Below are 16,097 nucleotides of genomic sequence, written 5' to 3'. Positions count from 1 at the left end.
TAGGGTGAATTTTAAATAGGGATAATTTTTAATGATTTTAATAATGTCACAGACTATCAATATCTGGTTTTTAATTGGCTTTTATAGGGGAAATGTTGTGTTGTGTTGTTTGTGTTGTGTTATTTTAATATGCTGTGAGCCGCCCTGAGTCCCGTGGGGAGAAGGGCGGCATATAAATTATGAAAAATAAATAAATAAAATAAATAAATAAATTGTAAACAAGCCGACTCCCCATATCGACAGGGTCAGAAGGCTTAGCAAGAGTAGTGGGAGGATCCCCAGAGGGAGGACACTCCCATCAGCCCCAGCCACAAAGGGCAACACCCAGAGGTGATGGGAGGTATAGTCCAGGCACTCTAGAACAGTGGTGGCGAACCTATGGCACCCGTGCCAGAGGCGGCACTCAGAGTCCTCTCTGCGGGCACGCACGCTATCGCCCCAGCCCCGCCTCCCCCTGCGACCCCCTCCTCACCAGAAGCCCCCCCGGAGGAGAGTCGCTCCAAAGCACGGCCCACACGGAGCAGCACAACCAAGGACATGGCAGCTGGGCACCGGGGACAAGACTCCGCCCTCGCGCTCCATCATGCGCAGTTGATGCTGCAGGGCGCGGGCGGAGGGCATGGCCACCATGGCGCTGCTGGGTCGCCTGGGCAATCTGCGGCGGGCCATGGAGGTGGTGAGTGGCCCTGCGGGTGGCGGGGCGGTGGGTGGGGTGGGGGCGGAGCAGGGCGGGGCTAGTTTTGGGGCACTCGGTCTCTAAAAGGTTCGCCATCACTGCTGTAGAAGCATCTGGGAAGCAGCTGGTCTCTGGCCAGGGATCCCGGCTGAGATCCGCTTTCTCGCTCCCCTCCAGAATATCGTGACCAGGGTCACCAACCTGCCCTTGGTCAGCTCTGCGTACGACGTTTGGTCCTCCATGTACGAGTATGCCAAGAAGACCTACCCCTGCGTCAACACCGCCTGCAACATCGTCGAGATGGTGGCCGCCGTCGCCGTGGGCAGTGCCCGAGGGGGTGCCCGGCCTCTCCTGCCCCACCTTGAACCCCAGAGTGAGTCCACAAACGCTGCCTTTAAGAGTCCGGCTGGCTGCTTGGAGCTCCCTTCTGCAGCGTTTCAAGCTTCAAGCGCCACTTGAACTGCCGTCAGGTTGCTAGTCCTCATGGTGTAAACGTTTCTTTGCAGGCCCTATCTCCAGGCTTCTGTCCCCTTCTTGTGAAGAGAATACATCAGACATTTTCATCTTTTCCACCTTTCTCCTGCTTGGCAGTTTAATTCAGTGGGGTTTGACCACCTGCGACATCTCCCCCCGCCCCCAAAATGATCCTGATCTAATAAGTGAGCAGAACCTAACAACAACAACAATAATTACCAATAATTTATTATTTATTATTTAAATTTATATTAATAATATAATAATAATTATATCAATATAATAATAATAATTATATCAATATAATTATTATATTGATATTATTATTAATTATATCAATATAATTAATAATATCAATATAATAATAATAATACCACCAATAGTACCAATAATAATAACAACAATAGTATCAATAGTCATAGGCGCCTTGGGTGCAATCCCAAAACAACTGGAGCACCACTTGGACACCATTGGCATTGACAAATTCACCATTAGTCAATTGCAAAAGGCGGCCTTACTAGGATTCGCCTCCATCCTGCGACGAGATCTGTAATACCATCAAACATCCACATCTGCCTATCCCACGTCCTTGGGAAGGACTCGATAGGTAGACAAAAATGCCAAATCCAGTCTGAACATCTGGCTGACTGTGCGATGATCCATAATAATAATAATAATAATAAAGTTGGAAGGGACCTTGGAGGTCATCTACTCCAACCCGTTCCTCTCTGGAGCAAAGTTCAAAGGCCCTCAGTCTACGCAGTTCTGTAAAATATCCAGGGAAAACCTTTTAACAACAATCCTTGTTTGCAAACTGCTGAAACTAGCCTGTTTAGAAATCTGAGCACATTTAGAATTCCCATCTTTTCTCCCTTTAACTCCTGCTTTACAAATAAACCCAATCCCCTTTTCTTTTATAAACTAGGATGTTTTCAGCCAAATAGATTGTACCATTTTGGCTCTTTGCAACAAGAGTCAGGCCTAAATAATTTTAAATAAATCATAATATATTAGGTACGTGTTTTCTTTTTAATCTAGTATAAGAATAGAACAAAGCTGGAAGGGACCTTGGAGGTCTTCTAGTCCAGCCCCCCGCTCAAGCAGGAGAACCTACACCATCTCAGACAAGTGACTGTCTAGCCTCTTCTTAAAAATCTCCAGTGATGGAGCACCCACAATTTCTGGTGGCAAGCTGTTCCACTGGTTAATTGTCCTCATTGTCAGGAAGTTTCTCTTTAATTCCAGGTTGCTTCTCTCCTTGATCAATTTCCATCCATTGTTTCTCGTCCTTCCCTCTGGTGTTTTGGAGAATAACGTGACCCCCTCTTCTTTGTGGCAGCCCCCCAGATACTGGAACACTGCTATATGTCTCCCCTATTTCTTCTTTTCTTTAGACTAGCCCAGGGGTAGGCAACCTTGGCTCTTTTATGACTGGTGGACTTCAGCTCCCAGAATTCCTGAGCTGGCTTAGGAATTCTGGGAGTTGAGGTCCACGAATCATAAAAGAGCCAAGGATGCCTACCCCTGGACTAGCCAAACCCAAGTCCTGCAACTGTTTCAGACGGAAACATAGTGTGAGGCTGGTTTGACTTAAGGCCAAAAGTTTAAAAATGTTTTTTTTTCTTCCTTCCTAGTTGCAACCATGAACGACTATGCTTGCAAGGGTTTGGACAAGCTGGAGAAAAAACTGCCAATTCTTCATCAACCAACTTACCAGGTAACATAAATTAGCAAAGTTCCCACAATGCACCTTGCTGGCTGGGGAATTCTGGGAGTTGAAGTCCACCCATCTTAAAGTTCCTCCAGGTTGAGAAACATTGCTCTAGAGTTGTGGACATAAACATTGCTTTTATGACACGTGGACTTCAACTTCCAGAATTCATCAGCCAGATGAGGAATTCTGGGAGTTGAAGTCCACGTGTCATAAAAGGGCCAAGTTTGAAGACCCCTACTCTAGAGCAGACGTGAGAAACTATGGCCCTTTTATGACTTGTGGACTTCAACTCCCAGTATTCCTGAGCCAGCCACGCTCAGCCATGCTGGCTGAGGAATTCTGGGAGTTGAAGTCCACAAGTCATAAAAGGGCCATGCCTGTAGTTGTCCCCCACCCCCACTCTAGAGGGTTGAAACTTTAATAGTCCACAACTTACAACCACAACTGAGTCCAAAATTGACGTTGCTAAGTGAGAAATATGTTAAGAAAGTTTTGCCCTATTTTACAACTTTTCTTGCCATGTTTCTTAAGTGAATCACTGCGGTTATTAAGTTAGCAACCCTGTCATTAAGCAAATCTGGTTTCCCCAGTGACTTTACTTGTCAGAAGGTCACAAAAGGGGGATCGCGTGACCCCGGGGACAGTGCGACCTTCATAAATACGAATCAGTCGCCAAGTGTCTGAATTTTGATCACGTGACCATGGTCGTAAGTATGAAAAACAGTCCTAAGTTACTTTTTTTCAGAGCCGTCACAACTTTGAACGGTCTTCAATCGAGGACTGCTTCTCACTTGCTCCAGAGGATAAATAAATAAGGCAAAAATTCAAGAATCTGGATATAGATTAGATGTTGATAGGACCTTTTTTATGGTTAGATCTCTCCCTCAGTGGAAGAGGTTACGGCAAGGAGAGGTTCCTTCCTCGTCACTGGAGTTTTCGTCATATAGTGAATCAGTAGAGCAGTGGTTCTCAACCTTTTTAATGCCACGACCCCAACCGGTCGTACGTCGAGGACTAAACCGGTCATAAGTCAAGGACTACCCAACCGGTCGTAAGTCAAGGACTTTCCCTGCCCGGGAGCGCCGCGCATGCGTGGTTCTGCCCCCTGCACCGGCCAAGGCGTAGCTGGCAAGCGGCAGAGACGGAGCAGGCCGACCACCAGCTGGCCCAGCCCAAGGGAGGTAAGGCACCCGCTGGAAAAGGGGGGAAAAATGGCAGACAAAAAAAATGGCGGACAAAAAAAACGGCGGACAGCCTTGCTTGGCGACCCCCATGAAATGGTCGATCGACCCCAAATGGAGTCCCGACCCACAGGTTGAGAACCACTGCAGTAGAGGGTTGGACTAGATGACCTCAGAGCTCCCTTTCAACCCTATGATTCCAGAGATTCTTTTTAAAAGGTACAATTAAAAGACAAGGGAGGAAAGAAACAGGGCACAACATATTTTTCCCCCCAGCAATTAACATCTGGATAAACAAGAAACTGAATCTGATAAAGGAGCAGTGAAGGAACTCCACCCCAGAGCTGGCCGAATTCCTATCTATCAAGAACTTGTAATCTATTATAATATCTGTAAAGAGATCATGATAGAAAAACTATCAGCAAACTTAATGTCTCGGGAGATACTCAGTCATCCAGGCACTCAGGAGACAACTGGACTTTCTTGTTTTTCTTTGAAGACGTTTCGCTTCTCCTCCAAGAAGCTTCTTCAGCTCTAACTGGATGGTGGGAAATGGAGGGATTTATACTCCTGGCAGACAGCTGGTCATTTGCATCCTTTAGAGAGTCCTTGAGGCCACTTGGAGATTTGTCTGTGTCCTCAGCCATTTGCACTACTCAGGTGACACAGATAAAGAGAGAAGCAACCTAGAACTAAGGAGAAACTTCCTGACAGTGAGAACAATTAACCAGTGGAACAACCTGCCTCCAGAAGCAGTGAATGCTCCAACACTGGAAGTTTTTAAGAAGAAACTGGACAGCCATTTGTCCAAAATGGTGCAGGGTTTCCTGCCTGAGCAAGGGGTTGGACTAGATGACCTCCAAGGTCCCTTCCAACTATTATTATTATTAAACCCTTCTTGGAACTGCTGAAAGGACCGTGTTGTAGACTGGAGATGGAAGATGTCGTATCACAGATAAACCTCCAAGTGGCCTCAACGACTCTCTAAAAGGATGCAAATGACCGGCTGTCTGCAAGGAGTATAAATCCTTCCCCACCATCCAGTCAGAGCTGAGGAAGCTTCTTGGAGGAGAAGCAAAACATCTTCAAAGGAAAAACAAGAAAGTCCAGTTGCCTCCTGAAAAAAAAAAGCACCTTTGGGATATCCGCAATCTTCACTCCTCCTTACACTGATGACGTGACCTAGCAGGGGAATGAAACGTCTGCAGGAAAACCGTCCATTTTACAGAACCCCGCAGACTCACCGTATTCTTGCAAATACAGATAGTCCTCAACACACAACCGTAACGAAGCCAGTCCATTACAGTCACAAGTTGTGACGGTCATAAAGCAGGTCACTCACGCGATCCACCTGATTTTGCAACCTTTTTGAGGGAGCCACTAAGTGAACGCTGCAGTCGTTAAATGAACACTGCCATCATTAAGCGAACCCACGGTTGGCTATGGGCACAGTTTTGCTGAAAACTGGATGTAATGTCCCTTTTTTTTGACAAAACGGTCATAAACCACAGCCACTTGACCGACCCGACTTACACCCGTCACAACATACAACTGTAATCGGCAGACTCCGTTACAATCCTAAGTTGAAGATTACCGCTGAGGGGGGAGTGACATCGGAACTTTAGAACTGCGTTGTAACTCAATTTTTTCAGGTAGGTCGTAACTTTGAATGGTCGCTAAGTGATCGGTTGTAAGTGGAGGACTCTTTGTATATTTTACTCAGTGGCTCCAGAGTCATTCTCTGATTTTAATTGGAGTTTTCCACTCAACCATTCCCTGCTTTTTGCACAAAAATGTACAAGGATAGGATAGGATAGGATATAAGATAGAATATGGGATAGGATAGGATATAGAATAGAATATAGGATAGGATAGGATAGGGTAGGATATAGAATAGAATATAGGATAGGATGGGACAGGATATAGAATAGAATATAGAATAGGATAGGATAGTATATAAAATAGAATATAGGATAGGATAGTATATAAAATAGAGTATGGGATAGGATAGGATAGGATAGGATAGGATAGGATAGGATAGGACAGGACAGGATAGAACAGAACAGAACAGAACAGAACAGAACAGAACAGAACAGAACAGAATAGAATAGAATAGAATAGAATGGAATGGAATGGAATATAGAATAGAATATAGAATAGAATAGAATAGAATAGAATAGAATAGAATAGAATAGAATAGAATAGAATAGAATATAGAATAGAATAGAATAGAATAGAATAGAATAGAATAGAATAGAATATAGAATGGAATGGAATGGAATGGAACAGAATATAGAATATAGAATATAGAATATAGAATATAGAATATAGAATATAGAATATAGAATATAGAATAGAATAGAATAGAATAGAATAGAATAGAATATAGAATGGAATGGAATGGAATAGAATATAGAATAGAATATAGAATAGAATGGAATGGAATAGAATATACTATAGAATAGAATATAGAATAGAATAGAATAGAATAATAACATTATTGTCATTTTAAATGTACTAATCAGCATACATTAAAATGAGATTTTGGGGCATACATAGATGAATTCATTTGCAGGTTATCTCAGATGACCGGCCATCCTTGCTGGACCCATCCCAGCGTCCCAAATCTTTGGGATATGAAAGTGCCTGAGACCTTCCCATCTCGGACTTCCTTGCTCCTGAATCCCCACCCAATGATTCTCGCTCGGCCTTTGACCTTCCTCCTCCTCCTCCTTCTAGGTCTTTGAAGACGGCGTCACCTTGACCAAGACGGTGGTTTCTTCCACCGTCCAGGCGGCCGGCGAAGCCAAGGGCCGCGTGACCCAGAAAGTGACCGCCGCTGTCAGCCTGACCAAGGACATTGTCCAGGACAGCATCACCTTGACCAAATCCGTGGTGAACTCCACCGTCAGCACGGCCCGGAGCGCCGCCAGTGGAGCCAAGGGTCTCATGACTCACCGGGCGGCTGACGTGGTCAAGCTGGGCAAGCAGACCCTCAATGAAGGCGTTGACCTGACCCGATCGGTAGTGTCCACCACGGTCAACGCCGCCCGTCAAATGCAGAGCTCGGGGGCTCTCCAGGAAGGGGTGGAGATGGCCACGTTGTTCCGGCAAGCCGTGGCCAGCGGGGTGGACACCATGTTGGATAAGACGGAGCAGATGGTGGACTATTATCTTCCTGTGTCTGAAGAAGAGCTCGGTAAGAGCAGAGGCGCCACGTTCTTCAATACCACACCTTTGATTACCCAATCCAGGCCATCCTCGACTTACGACAGTTCATTTAGTGACCATTCAAAGTTACAACGGCGCTCCAAAAAAGGGACTTACGACCGTTTTTCCACGCTGAATGACCGTTGCAGCATTCCCCCGTGGTCACGTGATTTATATTCCGATGCTTGACAACCGGTTCATATTTACGACGGTCGCAGTGTCCCGGGGTCACCGCTTCTGGAGGCAGGTGGTTCCACTGGTTAATTGTTCTAACTGTCAGGAAGTTTCTCCTTAGTTCTAGGTTGCTTCTCTCCTTGAAGCAATGGATGGAAACTCATCAAGGAGAGAAGCAACCTAGAACTAAGGAGAAACATCCTGACAGTGAGAACAATTAACCAGTGGAACTCCTTGCCTCCAGAAGCGGTGAATGCTCCAACATTGGAGGTTTTTAAAAAGAGACTGGACAGCCATGTGTCCGAAATGGTATAGGCCTTTCCTGCTCGAGCAGGGGGTTGGACTAGATGACCTCCAAGGTCCCTTCCAACTTTATTATTATTATTATCATCCCCTTTTGCGACAAGCCATGGGGAAGCCAGATTCACTTAGCAACTGTGTCACTACTGCAATGCTCTCTACATGGGGCTCCCCTTGAGGAGCATCCGGAGGCTCCAGCTAGTCCAGAATGCGGCCGCGCGGGCGGTGTTGGGAGGGACTCGTCGCTCCCATATAACACCGCTTTTGCGTGAGCTGCACTGGCTGCCGGTAGCCTTCCGGGTGCGCTTCAAGGTGTTGGTTACCACATTTAAAGCGCTCCANAGGGGGGGGATTGTATAGGGATTTTAATAGGGATTTTATAACTTTTCTAAAAATAACAGGCTTATTTAATATATATTTTAATTGTTTTTAGATATTTATTGTATAGTTCCGTTTTTATTGCCTGTAAGCCGCCCTGAGTCCTTCGGGAGAAGGGCGGGATATAAATTAAAGTAATAAATAAATAAATAAATAAATAAATGTAAAGGAAAATGGGGCAAAACTCACTGAACAAATTTCTCGCTTAGCGACGTAAATTTGGGGCTCAGTTGTGGTCGTAAGTCGAGGACTGCCCGCAATCACCACTGTCACAACCACCCCATTCGCTTAACAACTGCCGTAAAATAGTTTCTAAGCACAGGTCCGGTCACGTAGCAGACCCTCAAGTTGTAAGGAGCGTGATGGGCAGGTTCAACCAGGAGGAGCAGTCCCCGCGGATAGGAGAGCGTTTTTTACCTTCTCCACTGCAGGAGGATTTTGGTCTCCCTGCAAGTGCTTTTTGGCTTCTCAAGCATGTTGTTCACTTAGCCACCAGCACAAAAGAGATCCTAAAAATAGGTTTGTTCACCTGGTGGCCCACTTTGAGACCGCTTGACCCAAATTGCCAGGCTCAATGATGGTCAAAAGTGGAGGACTGTCTATATAAATGTATACAATCAGTCAATAAGGCCCTGGATTAGGGGCGCCTGAAATCAGTTCTCCCAAAATCTGTCTACCCATCTTCCTTCCTTCCTTCCTTCCTTCCTTCCTTCCTTCCTTCCTTCCTTCCTTCCTTCCTTCCTTTTCTTTTTCTTTCTTTTTCTTTTTCATTTTTCCTTCCTTCCTTTTCCTTTGTCTCTTTCTTTTCCATTTTTTCCTTCCTTCCTCCCTTTTCTTTTTCTTTCTTTCTCTTTTTCATTTTTCCTTCCTTCCTTCCTTTTTCTTTGTCTCTTTCTTTTCCATTTTTTCCTTCCTTCCTTCCTTCCTTCCTTCCTCCCTCCCTCCCTCCCTCCCTCCCTCCCTTTCTTTTTTCTTTTTCTTTCTCTTTTTCATTTTTCCTCCCTTCCTTTCTTTTTCTTTCTGTCTTTCTTTTTCATTTTTTCCTTCCTTCCTTCCTTCCTTCCTTCCTTCCTTCCTTCCTTCCTTCCTTCCTTCCTTCCTTCCTCTTTCTTTCTTTCTTCCATTCTTCCTTTCTTTTCTTTTCTTTTCTTTCCTTCTTTTTCTTTTTCATTTTTTCCTTCCTTTCTTTCTTTTTCATTTTTTCCTTCCCTTCTTCCTTCCTTCCCTCCCTCCCTTTCTTGTGGGCGAGCACTCTCATCCATAGGCGACCCATAAGGCAGGCAAACGAGGGAATCTGACCACGTAAAATTTGAAGATGAAAAGGCTGGGATGAATTCAGGATGTTTTTAAAGCCCTGGGGGGGGTGTGTGCTGATCCTTCCTGGGCAGGGAGGGGATCTGTTCACACCTGCTTTGTCCTCCCTGCAGCCCAGCTGGCCACGGAGGTCCACGGCGTCAGCCAGGCCGCCATCGACCAGCAGCAGAGGGAGCAGAGCTATTTCGTCCGCCTGGGGTCCCTCTCCAGCAAACTCCGTTCCCGGGTCTACCGACATTCCCTGAACCGGCTTCATGTGGTCCAGGAAAACACTCAGGACATGCTCGCCCAGCTCCAGCATGTGATTAACCTGGTAAGCCGGCCCTGGGTTCAAATCAGCCAGGATGCAGTGCAATCCAAGGGACAGGTAATCCTTGACGTACAACAGTCCGTTTAGCAACCATCCAAAGTTAGAATGGCATTGAAAAAAGTGACTTATGACCATCTTTTACGCTTAGCGACGGTTGCAGCATCCAGGTGGTCATTGGGGGTTTGGGGTGGGGTCATGTTCCGATGTGCAACGACCTGCTTTATAAGGCCACACTTGGAATACTGCATCCAGTTTTGGTCACCACGATGTAAAAAAGATGCTGAGACTCTAGAACAGTGGTTCTCAACCTTTTTAATGCTGTGACCCCCAACCGGTCGTAAGTCGAGGACTAAACCGGTCATAAGTCGAGGACTACCCAACCGGTCGTAAGTCGAGGACTTTCCCTGCCCGGGAGCGCCGCGCATGCGTGGTTCTGCCCCCTGCGCCAGCCGGGGCGTAGCTGGCAAGCGGCAGAGACGGAGCAGGCCGACCACCAGCTGGCCCAGCCCAAGGGAGGTAAGGCACCCGCCGGAAAAGGGGGGAAAAATGGCGGACAGCCTTGCTTGGCAACCCCCATGAAATGGTCGATCGACCCCAAATGGGGTTGGGACCCATAGGTTGAGAACCGCTGCTCTAGAAAGAGTGCAGAGAAGAGCAACAAAGATGATTAGGGGACTGGAGGCTAAAACATATAAGGAATGGTTGCTGGAATTGGGTATGTCCAGTTTAATGAAGAGGGGGGACATGATAGCCGTGTTCCAGTATCTCAGGGGCTGCCCCAAAGAAGAGGGAGTCAAGCTATTCTCCAAAGCGCCTGAAGGCAGGACAAGAAGCAACAGATGGAAACTAATCAAGGAGAGAAGCAACCTGGAATTAAGGAGAAACTTCCTGACAGTGAGAACAATTAACCAGTGGAACTCCTTGCCTCCAGAAGCTGTGAATGCTCCAACACTGGAAGTTTTTAAGAACAGACTGGACAGCCATTTGTCTTAAATGGTATAGGGAAGTGGTGGCGAACCTATGGCACGGGTGCCAGAGGTGGCACTCAGAGCCCTCTCTCTGGGCACGCGCACCGTCACCCCAGTGCTAGACCTTCAGGAGTTCCACTGGTTAATTGTTCTAACTGTCAGGAAGTTTCTCCTTAGTTCCAGGTTGCTTGTCTCCTTGAAGCAACAGATGGAAACTAATCAAGGAGAGAAGCAACCTAGAACTAAGGAGAAACTTCCTGACAGATAGAACAATTAACCAATGGAACTACCTGCCTCCAGAAGCGGTGAATGCTCCAACACTGGAAGTTTTTAAGAAGAGACTGGACAGCCATTTGTCTGAAATGATATAGGGTTTCCTGCCTGAGCAGGGGGTTGGACTAGAAGACCTCCAAGGTCCCTTCCAACTTTTTTTATTATTATTATTATTATTATTATTATTATTATTATTATTATTATTATTATTATTATTATTACAAACGCGATTTACAATTGCAGGTTCAATTTACGGTCGTGAGTCGAGGACTGCCTGCATCGGGTTACAAGCTGAATAGTATTACACTGCTTTCTTAAATTGTTTTGATTTCTGCTTGGCTGGCAGGTGGAACACGTGAAAAACAGCGCCGGGAGTCAGTTCCAGGAAGCACAACAGAAACTTAACCAAATTTTGCTTAAATGGACCCAAATTCAGCCGGAAGAGGATCAGGAAAGAAGAAAGAAAGAAAACACGCCACAGCAGGTATTCTATGCTTTCAAGTACAAGTAATTCTCGATTTATGACTAGGTGGATTTATTGCATGTTAAACTATTGTTCATTGCAGGTTTTTTTCTTTCCAAATTTGGCTGCTTTAAGATACGTGAACTTCAACTCCCAGAATTCCCCAGCCAGCTATGCTGGCTGGGGAATTCTGGGAGATGAAGCCCGCCCATCTGAAAGTTACTGAGATTGAGAAAGATTGTCATAGAGACCACAGGGGTGTGTACGTCAGTGTGTACTTCAATGTTATCTCTATCGGCTTGTTCTCCACTTTGACCTTCCCTGCAGAAGCCAGGAGCATAGCCGGCTGGGGAAGATAGGTGGACTTCAACTCCCAGAATGCTGGCTGGGGAATTCTGGGAGTTGAAGTCCCCCCACCTTCAAGAGGCCATGTTTGAAAAACACTGGTTCGGTGCAAGTCACAATCACAAAGTCACAATCGCAAAGCTGTGCTCATGTTGGTGATGCACCAAATTTGTCCTCCGCAGGTCGAGCCGTTGACTTTGGCCATGTTGCGATCCCTCATCCAAGACCTGAGTCCTGCTTACACCTGGCTGATGTCCACCGTGGAAGTGCTGCCCAGGAACCTCCGGGAAAGAGTGGACCAGACTCAGAGTAACTTCCAGCAGCTCCATCGCTCCTTCTCTTCCGCCGAGTCCTTCCGGGATCTGCCCTCCGGCCTCCTCACCCAGAGCCAGGAGGTGATCTCCCACGCCCGAGAGGTTCTCCACACGTTGGCCGAACACCTCATCCAGATCACCCCTCTGAATTGGATCGTGGGGCCCTTCCGATCCCAGGAAGGAGGATCCGGGACCCCCCGGGAGGAGAGCAGGACAGTGCAGCTGAAGGAGACAGGCAAAGAGGCCAGGGCACCCTCGTTGGAGAAGGTGGCAGCTAAGAGGGCAAAGAGGATGGAGAAGGCAACTGAGGAGGACCCGGGAGAGTCCACAGAGGCGATGGGGGCCTTGAAGGAGCTGTTAGCGGGGTCTGAGAAGGCCCCCCAAGAGAAGAACTAGGAGTAAGGAGAGGCAAAGTCTCCAGGGCTGTCCACAAGGCGTAGTCAAGTGTCTCCAGGTGTTGACCACAACAGAGCGTTGATGGCCTCCTTGGGACCACCATCTTCTTTGACCACACCCTGCGGACATCCCTGTGAGCCTCTGAAGGGTTGGGCAAGTTGCCCTAAAAGTTTTGCAGCCCTTCCTCCCCAACTACAATGCCCCCCAGCCCCCACTCCATGATGCTGGAGGCCTTCTCCCAAAAGGTCAGATGAAGGAGTCCCAATTTCCAAGAGGGGAACTTCAGTCCCTGTGGAAAGAGAAACAGGAAAGCTAAAAGCTTGCTGAGAGAGAGAGAGAGAGAGAGAGAGAGAGAGAGAGAGAGAGAGAGAGAGAGAGAGAGAGAGAGAGAATCTACTCGGATCCATCTTTCCTTCTCCCCAAAGGGACCCAGATCCTTGGGGAGGGGGCCACTTTCCTTCCCAGGGCTCCGGGGATCCATTGTGCTAATTTCCAAGGAAATTCATCTTAGACCTCTGCTTTGATTCAGAACTGCAATCAAAATAGAATGGAATGGAACGGAACAGAACAGAACCTGGAAGGGACCTTGGAGGTCATCTAGTCCAGGGCTTCTCAACCTTTTCACCCATTGTACCACTTTTGGGATAGGGCAATATCCGAGTACCACCAGTCGCCTAGCAAAGTGTCAAAAACTTGATGACCCCCCCAAAAGGAAAAAAGTGATAAAGTACAGGTAGTCCTCGACTTACAACAGTTCGCTTAGTGACTGTTCGAAGTTACAATGGCACTGAAAAAAGCTCCCCCCCAAGCCACAGCCGAGCAAGACACCTGCCTGCCCACCCGGCCGCGCTCTTCCTCCTGTCCGAGGTTTTCATTGTTGTGAGGCATTTCTGTTGAGGATTGGCAGTGGGGGTGGGGTGGGGGGTGTTTGGTCTTTATTCCCCCCGTCTGCTGGGCGGTTGCAGCAGGTTTTGGTCACTTCACATGACCCTGGGAGACTGTGACCGTCATAAATACGAATCAGTTGCCAAGCATCGGAATGTAAATCACAAGACCCTGGAGAGGCTGCAACATTCCAGCTGATCGGCGCTTCTTCTGGGCTCAGCAGAAGCGCCAGGATCAGCACCGAGCTCCATCTGGAGCCTAGTGTTGATCCTGGCGCTTCCACTGAGCACTGACAGTCCTGAAGAAGCGCCGATCAGCTGGAAAGCGGCACTGATCCTGGCGCTTCCACTGAGCCCTGACAGTCCCGAAGAAGTGCCAATCAGCTGGAAAATGGCACTGATCCTGGCGCTTCCGCTGAGCCCTGACAGCCCTGCAGTTCCAGCCGTCTCTCGCTCAGGCTTGTGCGGTGCTGCCACCGGTTCAGCTCATTCCCCTCCCCCGCTACCACTTTTCTAGGATGGTCGCGTACCACCTGCCAGGTGCCAATGTACCACAGGTGGTACCCGTACCACTGGTTGAAAAGCCCTGATCTAGTCCAACCCCCTGCTCAAGCAGGAAAACATATACCATCTCAGACAGGTGACTGTCCAGCCTCTTCTTAAAAATCTCCAGCGATGGAGCGCCCACGATTTATAATAATAATAATAATAATAATAATAATAATAATAATAATAATAATAATAATAATGATAAAGTTAGAAGGGACCTTGGAGGTCATCTAGTCCAACCCCCTGCTCAGGCAGGAAACCCTATACCATTTCGGACAAATGGCTGCCCAGTTTCTTCTTAAAAACTTCCAGATTTCTTTTTCTTTTTTTTAAAATAAGTTTATTGGTTTTCCAGTTTTATATTTGAATATTTGGAAAGTAACGGGGTGACTGGGTTAGTCAAAAGTTCAATAACAGAAATCTTTAGTACATAGCTCAGGTTACATCATCAAATATTTCTTCTGCGTTTCCCTTAACATTTGCTCTATCATATTTAAGCTAGCAAGTTTCTAATTGTGTCAAGCTCAGTTAAGACTTCATTATCACATTTATCAATACATTTTTTTGCTTAGACATGTATGAGCGCCCACGATTTCTGGTGGCCAGCTGTTCCACTGGTTAATTGTCCTCAGTGTTAGGAAGTTTCTCCTTAATTCCAGGTTGCTTCTCTCTTTGGTCAGCCATTGTTTCTCATCCTTTCCTCTGGTGCTTTGGAGAATAATGTGACCCCCTCTTCTTTGTGGCAGCCCCTCAAATACTGGAATGTTGCTATCATGTCTCCCCTATTTCTTCTTTTCTTTAGATTAGCCAGACCCAAGTCCTGCAGCCGTTCCTCATATGTTTTAGTCTCCAGGCCTTGCTTAGATCATCTTAGTTGCTCTTCAGAGTATGGGAGATGAGTTAGTCAGGATCTGGGCCGTAAATGGGTGGCTAGTATTTATTTGGACCTCTGTGCTAGAGAGAGAAACAACTGTCTTTCCCCCCCATTTTAACCAGTGGAACGACTTGCCTCCAGATGTTGTGGGTTCTCCAACACTGAAGGTTTTCAAGAAGAGATTGGACAACCATTTGTCTGAAATGGTATAGGGTTTCCTGCTTGAGCAGGAGGTTAGACTAGAAGACCTCTAAGATCCCTTCCAGCTCTATTATTGTGTTATTTGTCTGGAATGGTATAGGGTCTCCTGCTTCAGCAAGGGGGTTGGACTAGAAGACCTCCAAGGTCCCTTCCAACTCTGTTATCCTCTTATTCTGTTATTTCCGTCGAGCCCAGCATTTATATAATCTAATTGAGCATTAAGGGTAGCACTCAATTCCAAGGAAGGAATGGACAGAAAGGAATTCTATTTCCTCCTCTTAGCCAAGCGTCTAGTCCTCATTAGTGCAGCTTGTAAATAGGTGTAAGGCTGGGCGGCTGAGGTCAAATGCTTAATGGCGAAGATGGACTTGAAGATGATATTTGAAGGCAGGCAGAAGAAATGATGACTTTATTTAACTCTGGGGTCTTTCAAACGTGGCCCTTTGATGACTTGTGGACTTCAACTCCCAGAATTCCTCAGCCAGGCACGCGTGCCTGGCTGAGGAATTCTGGGAGTTGAAGTCCACAAGTCATCAAAGGGCCACATTTGAAGACCCCTGAGTTAACTCTTGGGGGCGGGAGGAGTTCAGAATGGGTCCAGCTGAATTTCCATGAAGCTAAGCTTTGAACACTTTCCTGTGGATCCTTCGTTTGTGTCCATGCTGTAAGAAAATAAAATTTAAAAACATGTATGCCAGTTTCCACCATCTTTTGCCGTCGAAGAGAGATTGTGGGGGCTTGGGAGGGGTGTGTGTGCATAAAAGGAGGCCACAAGTGACAGGTGGATTTTGATTTAGAGCAGAGGTGGGGGAACGGTGGCCCTTTTACGACTGGTGGACTTCAACTCCCAGAATTCCTGGTTCAATTGAAGCTGAGATCATAAAATGGCCGTCCCCCCCCCCCCCCCCCCCGATTTAGAGCCTGCCAATTTTCAAGATAGCATGGACTGGCGTTGAATGAAGTCCACCTGAAAGCACCAGATTGGGGAAGGGTCTATTGATGGATGGATGGAAAGATGGGTGGGTGGGTGGATGGATGGATGGAAAAGTGGGGGGATGAATGGGTAGGTGGAGGGATGGGTGGATGCATGGAGGGAGGG

General features: G+C 46.9%; 1 protein-coding gene across 1 annotated transcript in view; it reads left to right on the top strand.

Annotated features, from left to right (window-relative positions):
* LOC107296142 (perilipin-3) overlaps positions 1-12,490 on the top strand; it is a 16,481-nt gene extending 3,991 nt beyond the window's left edge. The window contains exons 2-6 of the mRNA XM_029285987.1: positions 854-1,049; positions 2,785-2,867; positions 6,785-7,244; positions 9,535-9,734; positions 11,963-12,490. Of these exons, the coding sequence (XP_029141820.1) occupies positions 854-1,049; positions 2,785-2,867; positions 6,785-7,244; positions 9,535-9,734; positions 11,963-12,490 (1,467 nt within the window). The remainder of the gene's footprint in view (positions 1-853; positions 1,050-2,784; positions 2,868-6,784; positions 7,245-9,534; positions 9,735-11,962) is intronic.
* The last annotated feature ends 3,607 nt before the right edge of the window (positions 12,491-16,097 follow it).

This window comes from Protobothrops mucrosquamatus, unplaced genomic scaffold (genome assembly GCF_001527695.2).
Source record: "Protobothrops mucrosquamatus isolate PMUCROS unplaced genomic scaffold, P.Mucros_1.0 scaffold2662, whole genome shotgun sequence".
In the NCBI taxonomy this organism is placed as follows: Eukaryota; Metazoa; Chordata; class Lepidosauria; order Squamata; family Viperidae; genus Protobothrops; species Protobothrops mucrosquamatus.
The sequence above is the reverse complement of the archived record's forward strand: the minus strand, read 5'-3'. Positions and strand labels throughout refer to the sequence as shown.